This window comes from Triturus cristatus, chromosome 10, assembly GCF_964204655.1.
Source record: "Triturus cristatus chromosome 10, aTriCri1.1, whole genome shotgun sequence".
NCBI lineage: Eukaryota > Metazoa > Chordata > Amphibia > Caudata > Salamandridae > Triturus > Triturus cristatus.
In genome coordinates, this window is record NC_140593.1 from 307,273,016 (window position 1) to 307,291,487 (window position 18,472).

The 18,472-nt window shown below is 40.6% G+C and overlaps 1 protein-coding gene across 2 annotated transcripts in view; it reads right to left on the bottom strand.

Annotated features, from left to right (window-relative positions):
- Positions 1-722: 722 nt before the first annotated feature.
- Positions 723-18,472, bottom strand: part of OLAH (oleoyl-ACP hydrolase) — a 183,494-nt gene continuing 165,744 nt past the window's right edge. For both annotated transcript variants that reach the window (XM_085631278.1, XM_085631279.1), the window contains exons 6-7: positions 4,078-4,160; positions 723-999 (exon numbers count right to left, since the gene is read on the bottom strand). In XM_085631278.1, the coding sequence (XP_085487404.1) occupies positions 851-999; positions 4,078-4,160 (232 nt within the window). In that variant the 3' untranslated portion in view covers positions 723-850. The remainder of the gene's footprint in view (positions 1,000-4,077; positions 4,161-18,472) is intronic.

The following is an 18,472-nucleotide window of genomic DNA, read 5'->3' on the forward strand; positions in this document are numbered from 1 at the left end:
AGCGGTGTTCATTTTATCTTTGGCAGCTATAGCTGGTTGCAAAAACGAGCAGAGGCAGCTAGTGGGTAGCCTTCAGAGAGTTGACTCTTTGCCATATGAGGATTCCAAGTAGAGCTTTAAGGTAATCTCTGCAGACTTGGGTGGGATATGCCATTTATTTGTGATTTTCTTAGGAGAACGTTCACAGTGAAATGCACAACTATTCAAGGTGGAAAAAGGCCTGGTACATATTTCGATTTCGCGACTGTGCTGATTGTTGGGAAATAACAAAACTTTGGAAATTCTTATAGTTTTCAGAACTCAGACATTGTTGAAAAGCCAGCTGCAAAATATAAGAGAATTTTGGCTGCAGGGTTATGATTTCAACTAAAAGTGGAATCCCAAATTCCCAGTGAGAAACACTAAAATGTCCTTATCAGGTAAAAATGATTCTGGTATAAAAACTTTGAACTTATGTATTGTGTATGTTGATTTGTTGATTTTACTCTAGAAGTAATCGGGTGATTTAGTCTTGTTCCAGATCTCCATCCCGTTGGTATCCTCCGTCAAACCCTTCTTCTCCTCTAGCTATAATGATAATCTGTATTTCAACTACCAAAAACTGTAGTGCTGGAAGGTGGGCTTCTGGTGGGTAGTGTTCCTGAAGATCCCAACCCATAACACCACCCGCACAAATTAACCAATGAAGGAAATACTTGTAGGTATACACGTTCACCACTTGATAATCTAGTATATGTTTTATTCATCATTTCTGGTCTCAAAAAAAGGTCAACCAAATAAATCATAACGGCTGATTATGAATCTCTATATGGTGGCTCTTTGATTTTTTTTTTCTAACATAAAAAAAGGTTTATGTTCGAAGATAGTCCATTTCTGCAGTTTCTAAATATTTTGTAATATGCTTCACTATAAAGCTTTCATTGACTGGGTCTTTAAGGTAAAAATGTCCTCCAGGAAGCTTGTGAATGTTGACTTCTCCACTTGTTAAATCCTTCCATGCTGGAAAAAAAATGTATGAAGTTATCTTTGAGTAATAGAAATACAACAATCTACAATGTGGAAGAAACCCACATAAATTAGGTAATAGGTCTGTGTTTAACAGATAATCTGGCAGCTACTTCAGGTTAATTTCCATCCTTATCCTATAATGCTGAAAAGACAGAAAATCAAGCACTGGAAATTAACCACATATGGCATATTAAATTATTGGTTAATAATGCATGACTAATTTCATTTAGATTATTTTTTAAAAAAGCAAAAACTTTGCTTACTTGTAAAATTAGACCTGTTCACAATTAAATGTGATTGCAATGGCATCCATAAAGCAAGCCAAGTACCAATAGAAAAATAAAATGCAATACAAAACAATCTGACTATTTAAAGAATACCAACCCAGAAAATTATAGCAGGACCAAATATACATCCAAGTGAGAGCAACATGGTTTGGGCCTAAAGTCTTTTGGAAACACAATTTAGGTCACAATCAAACAGTCTACCAAAGAGAAGAAAAAAGCATAACACAGAATGCTCTTTGTTCATGCTATCCTAAATTAAAATATATGCTGCACTCATAGTACGAGAGCGGTCTGTGTATGAATATAAAAAATGTGATCATGGTATGAGATGGCGACGGCACATTTGGTAAATAAATATAGTCAAATGTGTTGGAATAGGAAAAAGGTTTTTGGATTTCTGCACAACACTCCGTGGGGGTAAGACGCCAGAGATTGCAAGGCGCTTTTTCATGTATGATACTGCACTGCACATGAGGTTTCACTGGAGGGGTGGATTCAAGCAAGGTGCTACGTTCAATGCCGCCGACTCGAAAGGCATGATGCAATGGACCATAGTGAATTAAATGAAAATGAGATCTTAAACTTCCTCAGAGACCTGTGTATCTTTTCACTGACAAGAGAATTTGCATGAATAGCTCTAATGCACCATTGAAGTTGAACTCAAAAAGCAAGTAGTCTGTCAGAAAGTGGAGTACACATTTGGAAAGGCTTACCAACTTAATAAATACACCCTTATTAGGTCTCAACTCAAGTTTCAGAGAAACTCTGCTCAATGACTATAAGCTACGACACAAGCATCAGGTAATTCCCCAAAGAAATGTGCGCCAAGTTCAAGCAGGACCAAACATTTTAAAGTAAAGAAAACAACACAATAAAATTCAGAAGCCTATTTATAAAAATAGACAAAATATTTAATGAGAAAAAGACATAAACTAATTAAAATCAGAGAAGGAGATCCTGAGACGTGAATTTTTTTAAAGTTTTAAGCAAAAAGGTTTAAACCAAAGTATTGAAGACATTGAAAAATATCAGCTCATGGTTGACTGGGACTGAGGTATGATAACAGGCTATGGAATGGGGTTGGGGTACACCAAGCAGGTTGTCTCGGTCAAAGTTTGAACCTTAGGAATTAGTCTTGGAGATGGAAGTAAAAATTCCTCAGTGTAGCAACCTCCAAGGCAGCCAATGGTCCCATGAAGCTGTATATGCCAGAGTGGGAAAAGCTGAATTTCATAGCCACCACAGTTGTTTCGTCACTGGAAAGAATTTGCTGCTTCACCCTTGACCAAGTTTGACTTAGTAATTTTTTAAGTTCTTAAAATCCTCCAGCCGGACTAGGCTAAAAGCTATATATAGCTGGGTAGGGGTTCACGAGGTAGATACCTTCCAGTGGTGTAATAAAAGTTGAGGGGGCCTTCCTGCAAGGTACACGGAGGGGCCAATGCTCCGGATTTACTCCGGAGCTCGCAGGTCTGAGTACTGTGCTGAGGGGGCCACCTGCAGCTCGAAGGCCCTCTGCACCCTGGGGGCTGCAGCGTCCTGTGTTACGCCCCGGATACTTTCATCAAAAAGTCCAGTTGAAACCATTTCCAGCATGGTCAAAAGCCTAGAGTGTGACAAACCTGGTTTTCTAACCCGCTTAGGATGTAAACTCCCTGGGTAACCTCAGTACCATATCTTGGTCTTACATTTCTCCATCCTTCTGGTCATTTCTGAAACCCCACGGTTCCCAGGGCAGGCTTCTAGGCATCACATCTCTCTCCAGCCAGGGCTCCTTCAGGGTCCAGTCTTCTGTGGTCAGCTGGGCATTGTTAGCATCAGAATACACTCTGCTTTGTGTGTCCCTGGAGCAGGCAAACAGAAGGTCAGCCACCTGATCCTTGGAAAGCAGTTCCAGTCCTTGGATGCCAGGCGGAGTCAGCATGAGTCCACTCCTTCCAGCAGGAGCTAGGAGTCATTGAGTCATTTTCTTCTTGCAGGGCCTTCCTCTTAAGGGTGTAGTCTTCCTAGGCCTGGAAATGTTCTGATGAGGTGGCGGTGAGGCGTCAGTCTTATCCTGTGCACTAGCAATGAGTAGAGAATGATCCCTACCCTATACTGTCTATTTTCTTTAGGTTGGACTCAACGTTGTCTAGGAGAACTCAGGGATTGAATGGGAGCATATTCTGTCAGCCCTGTTAAGGATCATCAAGTCAAAAGAAGGACTCAGACTGTACATAATTGTGCAAGCTGTCCTATACCCTTTCTAAATGGTTTATCCTTGCTAAGTCAACAGGTGCTGGCAACATCTCTGCCTTACGGGTTCCAGAGCCCAGGTTGCTGTCCTCTAGCAGTCATCAACTCCAACCTGGAATATGCATTTGCCTCTGCAGGTGTAATGAGTGGAAGAACTGATTTCAATCCAGTTCTGGTGGAGACTGACCAAAGTACATTTTTATAAAGAGATGTTTCCACTAAAGTTACCAAAAATTCACCATTGAATTAGATTTTGGGAGGTAAATAGAAATTAACTTTGTTTTTCTAGCATTTTCTCCAAGTGGAGCTGTGAAATAAACACTTTTATAACATCTAGCCCTGTCTCTGGAACATCTAGACAAAATTTCCAAAGTGAGAGTAGCTTTTTAACATATGCTACATTTTTCTGATGACAATTCTGGTCAGGTATAAATCACACGCTTACTATAAACAAGACTACACAATTTTACAACTAACAATATAGTGTTTTGTTATGCCAGGACAATCAAATGAGAGCATGCATTTCTTCATGGTATAGCACTTTTACCTTCCAAGTCATGTGGCACATCCTCTGTTCCATCGAAGCACGTAACTCCACAAGAAAATATCTTACTTGGTGGTTTCTCATAGCTGCAAGCAGAAAATGTTTCTATCAATGTTTGAAACACATCGCTTATAAAACGGTGCTAACATCAAAACCTGAAATAGACAACTAGTTACAATCTATTTTTCATTCACTAGATTTCCCTCCACAATAAATGTCTTACAACAACAAACAATTCAGAGTTGATGGTCTGAGAAAAAGTCCAGTGCTATACTTTCAGTGCTACTTTCTGTAATATTTCGTCGACACTTTTGTTCTGTAGATGAAGAAAGAGTACCGTGTCAAAACATAATAAATTTAACAAAAGAACAAATAAAGTAATAGATCTATGTTACGTGCTGAAGAAATGTGACTGGTAGTAGCTGCTTAGTGAAAAACATGCGGAACTGAGGAAATCTTTGGTGTTCATTTGTTATGTCAATTTGATTAGTTACTAGTAGTCTTCAGTTGTAACTGGATTGAGACGAATCCACCACCAAGCCATAAACCTTTTGTGGATTTCAAAATACAAACATTTGATGACCCACAATCCTAGGTGGAGCCCATAATGGATCGAATCTAGAAGCATTGATACCAAGCACTGATGCAGATTGGGGTGTACAAAATCTCCCTACTTCCACGGATAGAGTAATTTCACAGTTACACGCACATACACTCACCATACACTAGGGCCCATTTCACTAACATATACTCAAATACTCTACTAGCATCGAACCTGTGGAAAGAACAATCCTAAACTCCTAAACCCCACACCTACACCGAGGTCGATAAGACCTAGCTATTGCAATTGTCATAATCTAAACAATCTATACATCAATAATCAAATAGAGTACTCAATAATTGACAAGAAATAATCACCAACACCGTATTAAAGTTATGATTTTTATCTAAAGTTTAGTCAAAAGAAATTAATCAGAATAAATCATTTTCTCATAATTACCTATTCTAGCTAAATGTCAGAATGGGTCATCAGGACAAGTCTCTCGGTAGAAATCTCCCAAGTCACCGTCCTTACAGCATCGATCCTCACCAACGCAGGTTTGGGAAGAAAGTAAAACCGCAATGGAATGGAACCCTCTCTGGTCTAATATATTTATAATAATTCAAACAAAGGAAAGAAACATTTAATTTTCTCTTCATCCGCCAAACCGCTGAGCAGAGCGAGAAGGAAAGGATCTAGCATCGCTACATTTTGAAAAATCTCCGCTCAGAAAAAGTCACAAAAATAAAAAGACAGAACAGGAACTAAATCTTAAAATGTTTCTTCTCAACTTCCACATATTTCCTCTGGTGAGCTCACAGCTTAGAGTCTTTCTTTAAAGCTCCTTTGTTTTCCAAGGCTGCCAAGGCTGCTGTCCCAATACATCTGGAAACATGCCCAGATCTGCTGCTGTCCTCACGGAAAGTTTTAACCAGGCAAGGACTGTGGACAGATGACTCGCGTCCATATTCAGCAAGGCCTTTTCCATCACAAATTCTCACTCGAACCCAGGCTTCAAAAGTCAGCCATCTTTTAGTAGGCCACAATAGGCCACAATAGACCATCTTAATTAAAAGAGACAAAACAACGTTACCACAGCATAATGATTAAACAGTGTTAACCCCACTAATACCCTTATGTATATGCAATTATCTAGCTTTAGCAACACAGAAAATCATTAATTCAAAAGCGTTTCGTGCTTAAAAATAAACAGCACTCAGCAACGTTTGTTTAATAAAACATGCACATTGTCAATAGCAACATATAAGCGTTTCCCTCGTGTCAGTTTTTCTCTTGTTAATACATACATGTTGATTAATAAAAAAAACATTTACACAAAACAAATAATTAATGATTAAAAATTAGTAATTTTATTTTTACCACGTTTAGACAACTGAAGCTTCAAAACCCAATGAATTTTCAACAGAAAACTCTGCTCCAGCAGCACCACAAGCAGGTCTGAACAGTGCTTTTCTATTACGGAAGGTTGAGATGGAAAGCAAGCAGCAAGGAAGAACAGATTAAGAGCAATCAAGATTCAGACTAAGCAAGATAACTAGTAAGTAATAGAATCATTGCCTCCTTGCCTCTCTTACACATTTCAGGCATACCTAATGAGGAACTTTCCAAGCATATAAACTGGAGAAACTGGTTTGTGCTGCTCGTTACTGCTAGGACTGCCTGGATTCTTACCCCAGCCTTTTGATCTTCCATCGCGCCTCGCGGCCCCCGCTGCGCGGGCGCCGCTCGAGGGACTGGGACTTCGCTGTTCACTGCCTGGGTCATTGTGGATGCCCTGTTGATGCCCTGACTCCACGCTGTTGGCCCCCCTGCGCTGTGCTGTGCTCTGCTGTGGTGAGGGGACGTTGCTGGATGCTTGTTTTACGGTGAGCGACCGGCGTAACCGGGACTGCGAGGACCAGGGTGCTGTGCGGGAAGCTGATCATCCGCACCTGGTCCTCTTCCCGACTCCTCCCCCAACACCGTTTCCTTTTCCTTTATAAACATAATCTTGCCCTCACGCGCTAGCGGGACGCGCGCGGGTCTTAGCACGGGGCTAAGACCGGGCAAAGAGCGGGCCGTTTGAGGCCGTTCGAGACTGGAGACACTGGGCTGGGCCACCCCCCCTGCAACTCGGCCTTCTTAGTGAGAGAGATATATATATCAGAACTTGCAGAAAGAATGCCTAGGGCTAAGGGTTCCGCTACCAATACTACTCTGGCTGGAACTCTGGACAATTTCATTGTTAGGGCAGCTAACATTTTAGAACGTGAAATTGACTTAACAGAGCGTCGTCTCTCGTTGGACTCGCTTACTGCCAAACGTTCTTCTCTAGGGACTATTGCCACAGTTGTTTCACCTGCGCCTTGTAATACTATTTCTGGTACAAATAATGGTACGATTTGCGAGGGGGGTAGTGTTGACTTAACTATGGACTCTAGCTTGGAAGGGATAAGGGCTAATACTGTTAGAAATACCAACAGATCTGACATCATCTCGTCTGATGCTGTGAATGTCCAATCTGACGGTGTTTCGACTCGAGCTCAATCACATGCCATCTCCGATGTCACCTCCCCCCTTCCTGCTTCAACCCAAGGGGCCAAACCAAAACAAAAGGCTGCCCCGCGTGGCAAAAAGGGGAATAAATCTATACCGAGCAAATCCAAAAACGATAAACTCCCGTCTAATCTTTCTCTGGGGACTAACGAACAAACTCTGTCTGAAGTAACCCCAAACAAATCCACGCAAATAGATGAGGGTTTCCTCTCAAAAATAAGGGAAATTTTTGATAACTCTACCCGACCGTTTTTAGATAGGCTCATCAAGATAGAAGAGCGCCTTAAAAAAATAGAACAAACTGCTCTAACAAATCTTGAAATTAATCAACTAATGAAGATAGATTTACATAGAGAGCATAGTAAATCCCCCGCACCAGCTAATATTGCAAGTAACTCTACAGAGAAAACCTCTCTTCTCCTGACTATTCCTCACTTGGCCCGGCCATTAGATATATCCCGGAGAACCGGCGAGGTTATTGCTTGCACTGAAAAATCTACCAGCATTAGTGCCACTAAAGATCAACTTATAGCAGATATACCTCAGCAGAAATCCCCAGAGGCTAATATAATAGTTTCAAACGACACGGTACAGAATAATAATGCGAAAGTTAGTAGAAGGGTTTTGCCCAATGAAAACGTACATAACCTACCCATTCTAGACCTTCCACCAGAATCCGACCCATATGTTATTGTATTGACGGGTGTACCTTGTATTGGAGCTAACGTTACTGAGTCATATCACGAGCTAAAGAACAAAACAATGCATTGGCTCAATAACAACCGACCACTCCCTCCTGGTACCCACGCAAAGATTCTGTTTGTGCGGAGAGTTAGTTGGGTGGGCAGAAGAAATAAAGATATAACAGGGGACTGTATTGTGATTAATTTTAGCAACCCTCATGCGGTTAAACACATCCAACAGACACGATCCTCCTTACATTTTACCAGCATTACCCCTTTCCCACTTGCTTATTTCTATCCTCCCCAAGCTAATAACAACTGGTGGGTTCAGGTTGGGCGAGGCAAAGCTAACGGCAACTCTGAAAGAGGCGGGATGGCTATAACCGACCAGGACTGGTTGGAGTCCTTTTCATGCGCAAATAGGTACAGTTGCCTAGATGCGGTTGATTGACTGCCCCCGAATGACCCCCCAGCCTCAGAACTTGTAGGGAGGGCTGTAAATAAGGAAGAGTTAAAATCATTTGATCAACAGACAGCACAATTGATAGTCCCCCCTCGGGTTAATCCTGATACTACTTTTAGTAACTTTATGACGGTAGAGACTCCGAATTATCCCTTAAGTCCAAACAGTGGTCCGGTTGTCAATGTTGTTTCTTGTGAAATTTCTATTCCTCCTTCCTTGCAAGAGGCTGACACATGCTCTGACCTCACCCTTTTGTCTTGGAATATTGCAGGTCTGTCCTCCAGACTAGGAGACACAAATTGTATCACTTTTTTTGAAAACGTTTTCGCTCATTTGCCTCCAGGAATGTTGGACGGTTGATCCCATTCATATGATGGGCTACCGAACTTATCACACTCCTGCAATACCCACCACTAGAGGGAGAAACAAAGGGGGTCTATGCACTTATATTTCCAACTGTGTAAAAGACATAAAAATCTCCTTTGCACCAGTCTCTGCTTTTTACCAAATTCTGCATATCACGCTGGGGGGAAGTTACATATAGATCTGATAAATTTTTATAACAACATACCGAAAGATCTGTGGGCCTCAACACTTAAGGAACTAACTGAATCCTTAAAAAACTTGGACGACAAGGATTCCTCTGATACCTGTGTTATTTGGATTGGCGATTTTAATCACACGTTATGTCCATTCAGTGATCAAAACATATGTGACCTGGGGGATAGGGAGGGTGCTCCTTCTGCACATTTTTCCCACACCCCTTTAGGAAAAAATCTAAACGACATACTCTTCTCCTTGGATTTGGGTTTTGCTAACGAACTTTGTTCTCCATCAGTCCCATTAAGCCCCACTTTTATAGGCAGAGGATGTAATTCCATCATTGACTTCCTGCTTATATCTAAACGCTATTCTGACTACATTTGCTCGTTTGAATTACGCGAGGTAGCAATGAGTGATCATCTACCCCTCAGTTTGTCCCTGGCCATTCCGAAGGCTAAAAGCAACACCGACTCCACGGTTCAGAATCTATACAACCATAGATTGCGGCTTGCCAGGAGGAATGGTTATACCTTAAAATGGGACAAAGTAGAACCAGCGGCCTTCCTCGGTACTTTAATCCGCTCCAGGGTAGATGAATTCAATATTTGTCTAATTGAGAGCGCCGATCCCTCAAAAGTGACCGATGCTTTCCTTAGTATTTCTGCGGAAATTGGGAATTTACTTACAAAACCTCTTCATCATGGGGCTAACAAAACCAAGAGGTGGTTTGACAGAGAGTGTAGTAGGACTCACGCCTACTTATTGACCCAACTAAAGAGAGACCCCAGAGTAATGGTGGATGTCAGATCGGCCAGATCCGCCTATCAAAAGGCAGTTAAAAAAAGGAAGAAACAAATTAAACAGGATGCGTGGTTTACCCTCCGAGAAGCCTGTCAATCTAAAAACAATACTGCCTTTTGGAAAGCAGTGAACGCTCCTTTTTTTACTAATAATGAATCAGACTCTATTGAAATAGCAATCACTGAAGAGACTTGGGTGACTTACTTTCGGGAACTCTATCAAGAAGACCCCACGGTAGTTACAGAAGGGGGGAAAAATTTAAGATTACAGGATAGATTGCACTATCCAATTAACGTTGCCTTCTCTATTGACGAAGTACTGATAGCCATTGATAAGAGCCCAGCGGGAAAGGCTCCGGGCCCGGACGGAATACCCGTGGATATATATAAGGCAAACAATAAGTTATGGGCTCCTCTTTTAACCAATGTTCTTAACAGCTTTACTAAAGTGGGTTTCCCACGGACTTGGCAGGAAGCCATCGTGGTCCCCATTTTCAAGAAAGGAGATCGTAACACACCGAAGTGTTATAGACCGATCTCCTTACTTGATTCTCTCATGAAGATCGCGGGGAGAGTTATACTTAATAAACTGCAAACATGGGCCGACGAAAAAGGTATTCTCTCCCAGTTCCAATATGGTTTTAGGGAAGGTTTGGGAACTATTGAGCAAGGTTTGAATCTAGCTCTGTTAGTAGCCAAATATGTTGAGGCAAAAAACGAAAATGTATTCCTCACATTTGTGGACTTAAGCTCGGCTTTTGACGGCATCAACCACAACAAACTCTGGCTAACCATGCAGGACATGGGTGTGGACCCAAACCTTCTAATTTTTATCAGAGAACTATATCGAGATGCGGGTGCTAGGGTTCGTTTCGGAGATAAGGGGGAGTGCACTTCCAAATTCCTTATAGGAAAGGGTGTGAGACAAGGCTGCATTTTAGCTCCTTTTTTGTTTAACCTATATATTAACTCAGTCGCATCTCACCTCCTGGAAGATAAGCAGGACTCTCCAAAAATCGGCAACTCCCACATCCCCATTCTTTTATATGCAGACGATGCTGTAATTATGGCCCGGACTCAAATCGGCCTACAAAGATCGATTAGCAAATTCTCAGAGTACATGGGCAATAGGGGTTTAAAGATCAATATCAGCAAAACTTTTACTATGTGCTGCACAATAAAGAAGAACCTTCGCTGCAATTCTTTTTTATCTGACACAAAACTTGCGACTGTCAATACTTTCTCCTATCTGGGTATTAATTTTGACAAAAAGGGCACTTGGCTAGCAGCAAGGGAATCAAGAAAATTAGCCTTCTCACGAGCTATAGGAGCCGTCAAACATTTCTCTAATAAGGTAGGGGGTCGTCCTGTATCAGTGCTGTTGGACATTTATAGAGCCAAATGTGTATCCACCGCACTGTATGGTGCAGGAATTTGGGGTATAGGAAACGCCTCGACCATCCAGATCTGTCAAAATGTTTTTCTTCGTTTTTTACTGGCAGTACCTGGGTCCACTTCCTCTTACGTTTGTCATCAAGAGCTGGGCGTACCTTATATCTCAGACCTCATTAACCTAGAGCCCATTCTGTTGTGGCATAAAGTTTGGTCGGGCACCGAGACGGGCTTGAACAGGGATATAATCAAGGACTGTCTTGGCCTAGATGGGTCTCCAAAAATCTCCTGGTTTAAATATCTAAAAAGTTTTTTTGTTGAGATGGGCCATCCGGAATTCTTTGATTCTCCAGACACCATGGCAGAACTGTCAAGAAAAAAACTTAAGAAATTATGCCTGGTCTTTCTGTCAGAGAAACGCTGGTTGCTGGAGAAATGCAAGAGCTCCGTTATGGCTAACCATTTACTTATTCAGAAGCAAGGCATACAGCCATACTTGAATCTTGTCCCTAGCTGCTATTCTCGAATGCTTTTAACCCGATTTAGGGTTGATGCCTTTTTTAGATTAGTGACTTTTCCTGTGATGAACTGTTGGTCTAAGGAACTTACTCCCTGTCCCTGTGACGAGGTCTCCGTTCAATCGTCTCTGCATTGTATCCTTTTTTGCAAATATTACTCAGAACCTAGGAAAAGGTTGCTCCGACCCGTTTTAAAAAAACTAGGGCTGAGGCAATGTAGAGTGGCTTTGGTTAAACTGCAATTGCTGGATGATGAATTCCTCATTTTCTCTGTTTCAACATTTCTTAAAACCATTATAAGATTTAGGATCTCCATGAATTAGGATATGTTTTTAACTGTTATTAATTTGTACTGCTTTTTGTAAAAAATGAATTATTTTATATGTATGCTTTTATGGTTTTTCTTTTAAAAATCGAATAAAGCTGTTTTGACTTTGACTTTGATTAAAAATTAGTAATTTTATTTTTACCACGTTTAGACAACTGAAGCTTCAAAACCCAATGAATTTTCAACAGAAAACTCTGCTCCAGCAATCCCCCCTTTGGTGATTTTTATCACCAAATAATCCACACAAAAAAAAAAAAAATTTTGTGAAATTTAGTCCCATTTTAGGAGAAATTTGAAATGTCTTTTCCCTCCTTACACAACACTACACACCAGACACTCTTTCATCATCCCTCTTTGTTTCTAAATAGACACTCTCCCTTAATTCTTCTAATTCAATTTCTTGTGGTTCTCTTTTCAACTTTTTATTTCTCTTTTCATTGTTTCTTTTGATTAACTTCTTTCTCCCTCCCCTGTTTTTACAACACACACACACTAATCTCAATATCAGTAAAGCAACAATTATACAAGTTAAAGGAAACAATATCTTACCTATAATAGTACTACCTATTTTTGCAATAAAACTCTTAACAGCTATCACCTTATTAGCTATTTTAGTCCAGATACTTTCAGCTTCAAGTGGTACTAATTCTTCATGCAAATCAGTAATATTTTTGATATAGACCTTCAGGTCTTTGCTTTCGTCTGGAATGTAAGTGCAACAATGTTGAACTTTCAGCATTCCACAAACTCCACCCTCCTTGGCCAATAGAATATCAAGAGCAAGTCTATTTTGCATAGACATAGCACGTACGGCAATTAATTCCGTATTCACCAAAAGAAACCCTCCAGCGGTATTTGTCGATAAGCGATCCACCACTGTTGACAATTTCCGAATCCCATTAGCATTTAAAGAAATTCCCACTGCTGGAATTAAAGCTCCAAAAATGTCACCCACAATTTCAAACCAAGTTTCCCTCTTGAAGCGCATTAGTAAATTAATATGTTCTACATCTTCTATTCTATCTATATGAAAAATCTTTGGAAAAACCAGGCCCACATAACACGTGCCATACCAATGGTCAGGCAACTTGTAATAAGCTTTGTTCCCACAAACATAATACACTCCTGGAAAAATTGTATCTTCTCCACCTCTGAAACCCCATCCTGTTGCAATGAAGTATGTATCATGACATTCACTAGTCCCAACAAAATATGTATCATATTGGGATTTCCCTCTTGTAATGCACAGCTTACCCTTCTGTGGTGCATCTAAAGCTAAAGTTGGACTAGCCCCATTTCTCAATTCCTTTCCCATCTCAATGTCCCAAATTGTCTCACTCACTTTATATTTCCCTGCCTTTTCATGCATACTCAATCTCCTCTCCTCCACCATGTTCAGGAAAGCTTTCTCCTCTTCTTCCAAACTACAAGTTAAATTATTCTTAAAAATGTAATCTAATGTTAATTCTTCTTTTTCAATAAAAATCTCACCAAAAATATTAGCTTCTTTAGCTGGATTCAGCTCTTTGTTCATTGGCAAGTGCCCAAAAATACTATCTTTGTTAGACATCTTATAATCTATTTTCCCTAACAAATAAAACACACTACTTAGTACACTACAAGAAATTCCATACGTAGCTGGTAAATGGTGATAAGTAACACCCTCTGAAACGGATGCAGGTAATTGCATACAAACGTAGCAATCCCTTACTTCCATTGTTTTCACATATTCGTATAACAGCTTTGAAAAAACATTACTAGAAAAATCATTAATTGACCTATCTTTATGCATGTAAGTATTACTAATTCTAGTTGGAACTACTTTTTGCGAATTCTTCTCTACATTTGTCTCATTCTCAGTATGTATTTCAAATGTACCTATTGAAACTCTAAATGTAACTAATAAAGCTAAAATACCCCATAGTAGCATTAATAATCCAGTACAGCAGCAGCACATTCTACACCATCTTTTTAAGAAGGCACATCTACTTTGTTTATTCTCTATGTTAGCCATTTTACTACTTTTACCTTGTTTTTTGTCTTAGCCTCTACTACTCCACTACTGTATTTCTTCAAACTTTGGATTACTTCAGACAGCTGAATTTCAGACTTTCTCCTTTTCACTTTCTCCAAGTGATTTCTTCAGTTCACTCAATTTGGATATTCATCACTTTTCACTCCTTCTTTTTCAGCAACATCAAATTGTATCAGATCATCAACAACATCCTGTGCATCTGACTCTTCTCCAATGTCAGTCAGGATAACTTTTAAGATTCCAACAGATTCTTCCTTTTCCTCAACCACTTTTCTCAAGATCCCCTCCGGATTATCTCGAGTCACTGTTTCTTCTTTTCCTTCTTCAGACAGTGCCACATAAGACCATTCCGGTGATCTGTACTTTTGGTTGGTTCTTCTAATTCTCTTTATTTCCTCAGGTTCTCTTGACTCCTTTTGCTCCTTCCTTTTTACTTCGTTTTGACTCGATACTTCATTCACTTGTTCAGCTTTCAATGTATTTCCTCTTATCAGTCTATATCTCAGCCTCTTTACTCTGTTGTTAGGCCAAAAATCTCCTCTTATGACCTTTTTCGGTCTTATCTCCGTATTATTTCTTTCTCCAATCCAAGTTCTCTTTCTCAGAATTCGACCCTTTAATTTTTCACTTTCACTTTCATCCAATTCTGTTTCAAATGCCTCTTGTTCTTCAGCAGTTTTCTTTTGCTTTTGTTCTTCAGCAGTTTTCTTTCGCTCCACAGTCTTTTTCACCACTCTTTGAGACTTCCCTACTTCTTTCCCTCCTCGGGTCTCCGACACGCAATCTTCTTGCTGTCTACTTGTCCCTTCACCTAACTCATTAGAAGTGTTCCCTACACCTCCTCGGGGGTCTTCCGCAATCTGTCCCTCTCTATCTTCTTCTGACCCTACTTCTTCAGAAATAATCTCAAGTGGTTCTTCAATCTCCTCCTCTTCTGATTCAGGAGTAATTTCTGTGGAACTGCTCTTTTCTTTTCTTTTTCCTCCACTGCTTTTTGGAACTTCAGGCTCTCTCTCAGAATCAGATCTTCTTTCTGAGATTCTCAATGGTTCTCTTGAACTTGTAGGAAAGACTTCTTTCCCTGAACCTTGATCCTTTCTTACTGGATCTGGGTCTTCATCATCACTGGAATCTGACTCTTCAAAATACTCTCTACCAGTCCCATCCTTTGGGTTTGGAACTCTCAGAGTATGACTCGCATGCACCCAGTTTTTCACACCAGCACACTTCACTGCAGTCGTCGTAGTTAAAATGACTTGTCTTGGTCTTCCCCACCTTGGAACCAAGCAATTTCTTCTTCTGTGCACCTTAATCCTCACCCAGTCCCCTGGACTCAGATCATGAGCTTGCTTCTTCTCAAGTGTAGTAGCTTCTTCTCCAATCTGGTGAAACACAGAATGAACTGCGTCAGCCAGGCCTTTACAGTAATCCAAAATCATGTCATCAGTTATTGTCATTAACTTATTGACAGGTACATATGCATGTCGCATTGCACGTCCCATGATTATCTCGTGCGGACTTAAACCAGTAGTTCTATCTGGAGTAGATCTAATAGTCATTAACACTAGAGGCAAAACATCAGGCCATTTCATGCCAGTGGCTAAGCACATCTTACCAATCCTGTTCTTGATTGTGCCGTTTATCTGCTCCACAACACCAGAAGCCTCTGGTCTGTATGCACAATGTAGCTTCTGCTGTATGCTTAATGCTTCACAAATCAAACTCATGAGTTCATTATAGAAGTGTCCACCTCTATCAGACTCAATCGTTACTGGAAATCCGTACCTAGGAATCAACTCTCTTAACAGTAACTTTGCCACTGTTACTCCATCATTTCTCCTAGTCGGATAGGCCTCAACCCATCTTGAAAACAAACAGACTACTACTAGTATATATCTCAGTCTGTTCACTTGGGGCATTTCAATGAAATCAATCTGCATTCTTGTAAAAGGACCTCCTTCTCTGCCTATTGTTCCCAGACTCACCACTGTCTTTTTCCCAGTGTTAAATTGCTGGCAAATCAAACATCTTTGACAGATACTCTCTGCAATTGTCCTGAACTTTGCATTGTACCAGGTTTGTTTGAAGGACCTAATCATCGCATCCCTCCCCAAATGTCCCTGGCCATGATACATCCTTGCCATTGCTGACAGCATGGAGTTCGGCATTACTGGTCTGCCATCTCTATAGACCCAAAGATGGTCTGTCTCTCTCGGGGCACAACCTGCCTTAATCCAATCTTTCTTTTCTTCCTCCTCTGCCTCATCCTGCAACTGTTTCACTTCATCCCATGTCTCTAAGACATTAGTAAACATCACAGAACAAAAAGACATTTCACCTTCTCGTTCCCGATTAATAGATTGATTATTTCTTGCACAGTATTGTGCAATGTCGTTCGCGTATCTGTTTCCAACTGTCACAAAATCGTCTCCTACTCCATGGGCAGCACATTTCACAACTGCTAATTCTTTAGGCAGCTGTATCGCCTCAAGCAATTTCCCAATCACTTCAGCATTCTTTATTGGAGTCCCACTCGACGTCAAGAAACCTCTTTGTAGCCAAAGTTGGCCAAAGTCATGCACAACTCCAAATCCATACTGACTATCAGTCATCACAGTCGTTCTCAAATCTTTCCCAATTTCACAAGCTTTTGTCAATGCAATTATTTCAGCAACTTGCGCAGATTTCACTCCTTTCAATGATGATGCTTCCATTACTTCTGAAACCTTACACACTGCATATGCTGCACATAGCACACCCTCATCATTCCTCAGGCATGATCCATCCACAAACAACACATGATCACTCTCATGCAAGGGAAGATCCCTTATGTCTGGTCTCGGTTTTGTACAGTAATCAAGCACATCCAAACAATTGTGATCATCTTCTGTTTTCACACCCACATTTTCAATATCCGGCAACAATGTCGCTGGATTCACATTCACACCTCTCTCAAGAGTCACATTTGATGCTCCCAGAATGACTTTTTCATATTTAGTCAACCGACTATGTGACATGTACTGAGTTCTGCTTCTCGTCAAAAGAATTGCCACATTATGAGGTACGAATACCCTTACAGGATATCCCATTATGATTCCCTCACTCTGTTCTAGGCTTCTGCATGTTGCAGCCACAGATTTCAGACAACCTGGTAAACCCACAGCTACAGGGTCAAGTGTCGATGAGAAGTACGCAATAGGCCTTCTCAGTAATCCATGCTTCTGAATTAACACTGAAAGTGCACATCCATTTCTCTCACTGCAGTACAATTCAAACTCCTTTTCATAATCAGGCATACCCAAAGCAGGGGCTTCACACATTCTGCTTTTCAGCTCTTCGAATGCTGCCATTTGTTCTCCATCTAGTTCCAATGGGTCTGTCATCTCACTTTTAGTCAGTTTAATCAGTGGCTTTGCTATCAGCGAAAAATTAATTATCCACTGGCGACAATAACCCACCATTCCCAGGAACATTCTCACTTCCCTCTGGGTCTTTGGGGCTTTCATTTCCCTGATAATTTTGATCCTGTCATCAGTCACTTTTCTCAGACCTTTCTCAATATTGTGTCCAAGATAATGCACCTCTTTCTTGCAGAACTGCAATTTAGCTGGAGATACTTTTAACCCTCCATCTGCCAGATGATTCAGTAAAGCTATAGTATCTACTTCACAAGCTTCACGTGTCTTTGATGCCACAAGTAGGTCATCGATATACTGCACTAGTACTGAGTTTTCAGGCATGATCAAACTCTCCAATGACTTTTTCAATAACTGATTGAATATTGAAGGACTCTCTGTATACCCCTGTGGGATACGACACCATGCTAAGATACGCTGGCCAAATCTAAATGCAAAAATCGGCTGGCTGTCATGATGCAATGGAATTGAAAAGAAAGCATGACACAAATCAATCACTGTATACCACTCAGCATCATGTGGAATCTGATATAAAATCACTGATGGATTTGGCACAATAGGACAACATGCCACCACAATTTGATTAATTTTTCTCAAATCCTGTACAATCCTGAATTTCCCATTAGGCTTCTTTAGCCCCATTATCGGTGAATTACACGGACTACTCAGTAGTTCTCTCAGAACTCCCTGCTGAATCATTTTCTCAATTATAGGAGTTATTCCCTCAATTATTTCTGGTGTCATTTTGTACTGAGGAATGTTAGGATAAGTAATTCCCTCTTTCACTGAAATTTTCACAGGATCTACATTATTCATCAATCCCACATCCTCTCCAGTAAAATCCCAAACTGTCCTTTTCACTGTCTCTCAGCTCTTGAGGCAAATCCTCTGGATCAAACACAGCATATGCACCAATTAACTCACTTTCTCTATTTTCTAGAGTCACTCGGTACAAAACATCCTCATCTGGTGTTTCAAAAGCTATTCCATCTGGTGTACAAAAAATTGTACAGTTCATCTTACACAGTAGATCCCTACCTAACAGGTTCACTGGACTTGTGTCACAGACGATAAATCTGTGCATGTCTGAGAATTTCCCTATTTGTACTCTTACTGGTTCAGT